General features: G+C 50.7%; 1 protein-coding gene across 1 annotated transcript; it reads right to left on the bottom strand.

The window, feature by feature from the left end:
* Positions 1–449: 449 nt before the first annotated feature.
* CHST14 (carbohydrate sulfotransferase 14) lies at positions 450–2,305 on the bottom strand. The gene has a single exon (XM_040332683.1). It carries the CDS (start codon positions 2,067–2,069, stop codon positions 948–950), a length of 1,122 nt encoding a protein of 373 aa, XP_040188617.1. The 5' UTR covers positions 2,070–2,305; the 3' UTR covers positions 450–947.
* Positions 2,306–8,381: the final 6,076 nt, after the last annotated feature.

The following is an 8,381-nucleotide window of genomic DNA, read 5'->3' as shown; positions in this document are numbered from 1 at the left end:
TCATTTGAATGGGCTTTTGTACCAATGGAAAAAGCAGAGAAAATTTCCCTGTACTTTTTCCAAAATTGCAGTCCCAGCACAGAAAAAAACGCTGCAGTTTATAGTGCGTGGGGGTGACATTAAGAATTAGGCCTCTTTCACACGGAGCGGACCGTTTTTGTGTCTGCTCCGTGTGTGTCCGTCGGCTCAGCGGGGATCATCCGTAATCCCCGCTGTCGGCGGACAGGGCGGTCCCCGCACACTGTGCAGAGACCGCCCTGTCTATCCTCCGCTCTCCCCTATGGGGAATCGGATGAAGACAAACCGTCTGTCCGTCTTCATCCGATCCGTTCCGCCGGACGGAAGAAAAAGAGGGTTTTCTTCCGTCCGAAAAAACGGATCCTGACGGACGCGGATGGTTGCGGACGTTAGCAGATGCTCCATCCGCTAACGGACGCGATCCCATAGGGATGCATTACAAGTCCATGAACGGACTTGTAATAAACGGACAAACGGTCCGCCAATGTGAAAGGGGCCTTAATCTCATCCACACGCGTTTGTTAACAGCAGCGCATTTTTACATGCAGTCCCACACCTGCATAGTGGGAATCTAGCCTAAATCAATAGTTCAGTTGAGCTTTAAATAAAATATCCCAGTTCACAACCTGAAGCTGACAAGACACAGAGCTACATTTTGGTCATTCCTGATGAAGCACCTGAAGTTTGCGAAGTGGGTGGCCCTGTTGGTCACCTCCCCCGAGATGTTCCACTACTGAAAAATTAAAGGAGCTGAGCAAAAAAAACGTCTCCTGAAAAGCGCCTGCATCCAATCAGATACAAGGCACTGTGTGGGTATTGTGACAGCAGATGGGACCAACGGGCAAAATACAAGGGCTGCAGTGGTGCATCCAACCCGTGTAGAGTAGAACGGATCCCTTTAGCCCGCAGGCTACTTGTGTTGGCCAGCTCTAGTTTCTACAATATTCACTGGTAATATTGGGAAGGGAATAGGCGAACAAAGAGAAGTCTAGGATGTACTTGGGTAAGAGCTCTCGGATCAGACCCCTGGGGGTATTGCATAGGAAGTAATGTAATGTCTCTTTAGTGACGGGCTTGTACCAGGCCTGTCTCTCGGGGAACTGGATGTACGGTGGGGCATTGATGGCCTCCAGAACTGTGTTGGCATCCTCCCTCAGCCTCTCATAAGATCCTATGAAGTCATAGGTGACAGCACAGGGCTGGCACAGGTTATAGATGGGCATCCAGTGCTCATTCATCTTCTCCACATCCTCATCCAACAGATAGTGGAGGAACTCGGAGAAGGTGACATCCTCCCCCTGGGATGTGCCAGGCTTCTCCCGGTACCTCCTGACAATCTCCATGCCATACTTCTGCTGGTAATCTTTAATTTCCCCAAACTTATTGCGGTAGGCGGACAGAAGCCTCTCCATGGGCTCCCGGACAAACAAGAACTTATAGTAATGTCGCAGGCGGTAGGTGGCCTCGTCCTCCGAGAGGTCAGACAGGAAGGTCAGGTCGCTCTTGTGGTCCATCTTCAGCTTGACGTCCACGTTCTCCAGGTGACCATCCAGCACCTTGAGGACCCTCTTCCAGTTGGAGCATGCCACCTTGGGCACATAGCAGTAGAGGAACTTGTACTTGTCATTGACAATGATGTGTTTGAGTAGGGTCCTCCGCTGGCCCGGGGGAAGGTCCCAGGGACTGTGGGGCATATTCTTCTGGCCACAGACGCCGCTCATCGTCCGGTTACGGATGTCCCGCAGGATCTCATAGTCCAAGTCCTCTGCCCGGTGTACCCCACCCCGGCTGTGTGAGCGCCATGCCAGGTCCCCCCGGGGAGGAGGGGTCTTCACATCGGCCAGGATGCCCCTCTCAATCATCAGCAGTAACCCACAGGAGGCCACGATCACCCCAAACATTAGCATGGAGGGCAGCATGGTGCTGGGGGCCCGGGGCCTGGATAGGGGGTGAGAGGGGATCCGTCTCAGGGTGGGGGAGCCGCCGCTATAGGTGCCCGCGGTGCCCATCTGGAAGTGCTCCGGGAGCTGGTAGAGGGGGTGAGGGAACATGGCACAGCTAGTGCTGGGCTCTCCGCTCTGCCCCCGGGATGCCGCTCCGCTTTGCCCGCATTCTTCTCAGCCTCAGCAGCGGCCCGTCATCTTCCCTGCCAGCACGGCAACATACCGAGGGAGGGGACAACACCGGGGGTCACACAGCGGTCCTCAGTCAGCGGCGCCGGTCTATCTGCATCTCCCGGAGGAGCGGAGACCTTATACAGAGAGGCCCGAAGAGACGTCACCGTCACGTGACCGCGCCCAGGCAAAGGGGGGCTGTGAGGGGAGCGTCAGGACATGTCACATATTGTCGGTTCTTCTCATAGACAACAAATACCACAATGCCGGCAGGGGAATAAATACCTCATGCAAACTAAGGCGGAGAACAGAGGTTCAAAGAAGTGTCAGTACACCGTTATCTGTTACAAATTCAGCCTTTATTAGCCGCTACACAAAAGGGGGCTGCTATTAAAAAGGTGATAATTGCCTCACAACCATTATAAATGGAGTGGTACACCGTAGGGCTGCTGCTTGACTTGTGGTCCGTCTGTCACCCTCCCCAGCCAGGCACACAATCTTCAGTCACTTCTTAGACAGAAAACACTCCATGCACTTAGTTATAAGTGTAGCACTACCCCCAAACGAGGTACTGGTTTGTTTTGGGTGGTATGTTACCTCTATTCCTCCGACGTCTAAGGTGTACGATGAGAGCTGAGAAGAACTGCAATGTCCACACTTGAGGTGTCTTTTAAAATAATAAAAGTAGTAGGAGTAGCAGTGGCGGTGGCGGATCGTCCATAGAGGGCGCTGGGGGGCCGCCCCCTCCGGCTCCGCACTACCACCGACTAATAACATAGAATCATTGCATGAATCTATGTTATTGTCGCCGCTGGTCTATTCAGATGGCCGGACCTAGAGCGCCGGCCACCTGAATAACGGCAGCTGGTTGGCTGTACGGAAGTGCCTATCAGAGCCAGCGGCTTTCCGAGTACAGCCCCCAGGCTGTAGTCGGCTTCCGAATGCTTATCCTCGGGACGTACCGGCGGTGCATTCCTTGGATAAGACTGACAGGCGTCTCAGCCAATCAGGTTCACCGGTTTTGGCTATCGGTAAACTGATTGGCTGAAGCGTCATCGAGGGGGGAGAAGACATCGAGGGACGTGGATGGCTGACTCCAGTAAAGGTAAGTGGCGGGGGGGGTAATTTTACAGGTCACAGCAGCGACGAAGGGCACAGTGACATCAATGGGCACAGTGACATCAATGGGGACAATTGACAGCAGCATAATTGGGCACATTGGGGACAATTGGCACAGCGGCACGAATGGGCACATTGGCGACAATTTGGCACAATGGTGACAATTAAAGGGCACAGTGACATCAATGGGCACAGTGGCGACAATTAAAGGGCACAGTGGTGACAATTGGCACAGTGGCGACAATTGATGGCACAGTGGCTGCGTTTGATGGAATGGCACAGTGGCTGCGTTTGATGGCATGGCACAGTGGTGTGAATTGATGGCACAGTGGCTGCGTTTGATGGCATGGCACAGTGGCTGCGTTTGATGGCATGGCACAGTGGCTGCGTTTGATGGCATGGCACAGTGGCTGCGTTTGATGGCACAGTGGCTGCATTTGATGGGCACAGTGAGGCTGCAATTTTTTTCTTTTTCGTTTGCACCCCCCCAACAATTTTGAGCACCAGCCTCCACTGAGTAGTAGAAGAGGTATGAAAGGATAGTAAGTAGGTTTAGGCGTATAACTTCGTGGGGAAACAATCCTGCTTCCAGCGATAAAACCTTTGTCGCCACTCTAGTCAGAGTGGGTGTTGTGCACCTGGATAGGCCTCTCTCACCAGCCTAGCAGCTAGAGTGTCACACGGAACTTTAGCAAAGTCTCTGCCACAGACCTTCCTAAAGGTGGAGATGTATCCAGAATCCTTCTCAACATAGGATTAAGCACCCGGATCTCTCTTGAATAAACTTTGGTAAATTCAGAACTGACAGGCAACCATCATTCAGCCTTTCAGCAATGGTGCGTCCTTCGATGAAGTTTAAAGGGGTTGTAAAGGTAAATGTTTTTTCACCTTAATACATCCTATGCATTAAGGTGAAAAAACATCTGACGGTACCGCCCCCCCCCCTTCCAACCCCCGTTTTACTTACCTGACCCCTCGAAAGTCCTGCGCGCGTCCACGTGATCCTCTTCAGTTTCCAGCCTGGCCGTTGATTGGCTAGACTGGACGGATTGATAGCAGCGCAGCCATTGGCTGGCGCTGCTGTCAATCACAGCGGATGACGCGGCGCGGCGGGGGTGCGGGGCCGAGTGATACAGTCGGTGGCTATGCCCACCGCTGTATCACGCGAGTGTGCTCGCAAAAGCTTTCCACCATGCGAGCTCGCTCGCATGAAGGTGGAAAGCTTTTGCGAGGAGGAGCCGAGACAGCCGCCAAGGTACCCCAGAAGACAGGGTTAGGGGACACTCTGTGCAAAACGAGCTGCACAGTGGAGGTAAGTATAACATGTTTGTTATTTAAAAAAAAAAAAAAATAATTCTGCCTTTAGTGTTCCTTTAAGGCCTCTCCTGAGATACCAGCCTCTTGCTCGGTACTCCCCCAGACAGGTTCTTCATTGGGCGGCTTCCTCCCTCAGGACGGACAGCACAGGACCACTCCGCAACTGCAGACCCAGTCTGACTACCAGGCAGGGCCAGCCCTATGATGGGACCGGGTGGTACCATGGTACCAAGCGGCACTTTTAGGGGAGCGGAAAACCGCCGCCCGTCAGCCAGCTCGCTCCGCTCTGTGAGGAGCAGTCAGGCACCACTGCCTGCGAGGAGCCCGGCGCCGCTGCTGCTAGTGGTGGCGGGCGGGCAGAACACTCGCAGTCTGGGGGGGGGGGACAGTCAGCGAGTAAGGCGCCTCTGCCTGTCAGACAGAACACTGTGTGTGGCTGCATGCTGTGGCATTCTGGGAATTGTAGTCCACGGAGCACCCTGCAATTGGCTCTTCTGAGCTGATCACGAGTGGATGCGGCCAGGCGGGGCTGGTCTTGGTGGAGATCGTGACCACCTGCTGCTGGAGTCCCGACACTGTGCAAAACGAGCTGCACAGTGGAGGTAAGTATAACATGTTTGTTATTTAAAAGAGAAAAAAAAAAATTCTGCCTTTAGTGTTCCTTTAAGGCCTCTCCTGAGATACCAGACAAGCTGCAGGTGACGTAAATGACCATCTGCAACATGTGGCAAGTGACGTCGTGACAATACGCAACGTGTGGCAAGTGATGTTGTGGCAAGTGACAATCCGCAACGTGTGGCATGTGAGATGGCAAGTGACAACCCGCAGGTGACGCAAGTAACCATCCGCAACGTTGGGGCAAGTGACCATCCGCAATGTGTGGCAAGTGACAACCCGCATCTGGTGGTGGAGTCCGAAGCAAAACTGTAAGTACAAACACACATCACAAGTTGTATGAGACATGAGAGCCTGAGAGGGACTTGCTTTGCCCAGCCCTGATTAACCACTTAAGGACCGGAAGGATTTGCCCGCTTAAAGGGGTTGTATGGCTTTGTTTTTATTTTTTTTAAATTACAAACATGTTATACTTACCTCCACTCTGCAGTTCGTTTGCTGTTCTCGGGTCCCTCGACGGCTGTCGCGGCTCCTCCCTGCATCAGCTAACACCCTTCTGGGAAGCTCTGTCCCAAGGGGCTTAACTTGCGGGTGCGCTCCCTGTCATACACGCTGCGTCCATAGACACAGCATGTATTACTCGGTCCCGCCCCCCCCAGGGACTGCGTCATTGGATGTGATTGACAGCAGCGCGAGCCAATGGCTGCGCTGCTATCAATCTATCCAATCTAGCCAATCAATGGCCAGACTCCGTGGAGAAGAGGACAGCAGGTGAACGGGCTCAGGTAAGTAAAACAGGGGGGCTGGGGGGGCCGTCGTTGCCAGGTGTTTTTTCACCTTAATGCATAGGATGCATTAAGGTGAAAAAACACAAACCTTTACAACCCCCTTAATGACCGAGCCATTTTTTGCATTACGGCAATTGTCGCTTTAACTGACAATTGCGCTGTCATGCGACACTCTACCCAAATAAAAGTGACGTCCTTTTTTCCCCACAAATAGAGCTTTCTTTTGGTGATATTTGATCACCTCTGTGGTTCTTATTTTTTGCGCTATAAACAAAAGAGCGTCAATTTAAAAAATATATATATTGTTTACTTTTTGCTATAATAAATATCCCAAAAATTAAAAAAAGAAAAAAAAAAAATCTTCATCAGTTTAGGCCAATATGTGTTCTACATATTTTTGGTACAAAAAAACCCCCCAAAAAAACACAATTAGCGTACATTGATATATGCACGTATAGAGCCATGACAGGTCCTCTTTATACATGTATAGAGCCATGAAAAGTACTCTTTATACAGGTATTAGAGCCATGACAGGTCCTCTTTATATTCCTTTACATGTATAGAGCCATGACAGGTCCTCTTTATACATGTATAGAGTCATGACAGGTCCTCTATATACTTCTACGTACATGTATAGAGCCATGACAGGTCCTCTTAATACTCCTATATACACGTATAGAGCTATGACAGGTCCTCTTTGTACTCCTATATACATGTAGGGAGCCATGACAGGTCCTCTTTATACATGTATAGAGCCATGACAGGTCCTCTTTATACATGACATGTATAAAAGGAGTGTAAAGAGAACCTGTCATGGCTCTATACATGTATAAAGGAGTATAAAGAGGACCTGTCATGGCTCTATATGTATATAGGAGTATAAAGAGGACCTGTCATGGTTCTATACATGTAGGTACTCTTTTTACTCCTATACATGTATACCATGACGGGTCCCCTTTAGTCATCATGATATAAAATAATGCATGTGGGGGTCTTTTGGTGGGCGTGATTTTTTTTGGGGGGGGGGGCAGCATTTCATTCTTGGTCCCAGGCAGCACAATGTCTTGGGCCGGCACTGCTACCAGGCCTACATGGTAGATCACAACCCCGGACCAACGTGGTCCCGGAGTCAGGAACACTTGAGCACGCACCCCCGGCCATGAGGGCCACACACGGGGGGTGGTGGGACGACAGACCAGCGATCGACGACCGCAAACTAATGACGTCTGTCCCTTAAGTACTCTCCCCCAGCATGCACAGCCAGGCGATCAACCCCCACTGATTGGCTGCTGAGGAAAAACACCCAACACGCCCAGACTCGACTGCTGCCACCCTCAGCCTGGGGTGGTACAGGCAGCAATAGTGGTCACTCACAGTACAGCCATGGCTGGAACAGAGGCCCAAATTTGACAAAAATAACACGGTCAGAGGCAACTAAATCTCTGACCACCCTCTAAATTTAAGGCAGCACCAGCTATGAAAGTAGCAGGGTGCTACACAAGTATTAGGGGAATTCGACTTGGATGGGGTTAGGGCTGCCACCTGTCGAGGATTCTTCCGGACAGTCCGGGTTTTAAATCATGTGTCCGGATTTCAGGCAGACTGAAACCCAGGCACATTATTCAGATCGGACTGTGGCTCCTCAGGTAACCAAGATAGTCACACACAAATCTGTTGTCATCCGGGAGCTGCGGGCAGCTGTCTGGGGGCAGAGCAATTATGTCAGAAAGAGCAATTTGGCCACACCCACTGCGTTGTGGCACGCTATGCGCACCACATTACTACTCTCCTTGTTTGGCTTTAAGAAAAGGTGGCGACCCTAGATTGGGTAGATATGAGCGTAACAACACCAAAGGGGGCTACATTAACAAAATACAAAACATATGACCCCTCTAAACACAACCCTTAGAAATCCACGCACAGCATTATGATATAAAAAATTTAACCTAGGGGGCTGACAATGGTACTGGTACCATCTGAGCCTCAAAATATAACACACAGAGATCGGATTATCACAATATACACTGTGGAAGAGTTCTAGATCTCAACGCGTTTTGCTGAATGCTTCCACACAAGGGAGGGGTTTTGTAATGGAGAATAAGGAAGAAGAGTCAAACATCTCATAAAGCACATAAACCGTTCATGGAAAAGGGACACCAAAAAACAGTGATAATGCCAGGAAATCAACACAATATTCAAAAATAAATATAGAAGGGGCGTTCAAGTCAAACTTTGAATTTTACAATTAAAAAAGGTGACGCTAGCGTGGCTGTACTACACACAGTGGTAAGTGGCAAGGGTGTCCTATTACTGAAAGGAGGCATGCATGTTCTGTGCCAGTCCAAAGACCGTTAATCAAGATTAGGGATGAGCTTTGTGTTCGGGTCGAACGTATGTTCGACTCGAACAT

The sequence above is a fragment of the Rana temporaria genome, chromosome 13 (assembly GCF_905171775.1).
Source record: "Rana temporaria chromosome 13, aRanTem1.1, whole genome shotgun sequence".
In the NCBI taxonomy this organism is placed as follows: domain Eukaryota; kingdom Metazoa; phylum Chordata; class Amphibia; order Anura; family Ranidae; genus Rana; species Rana temporaria.
Note: the sequence above shows the minus strand (reverse complement) of the source record. Positions and strands in the feature narration are given on the sequence as shown.

Excerpts from the sequence above, each read along its gene's own strand:
- CHST14 (XM_040332683.1), bottom strand. The coding sequence starts at position 2,069 with ATGTTCCCTCACCCCCTCTACCAGCTCCCGGAGCACTTCCAGATGGGC.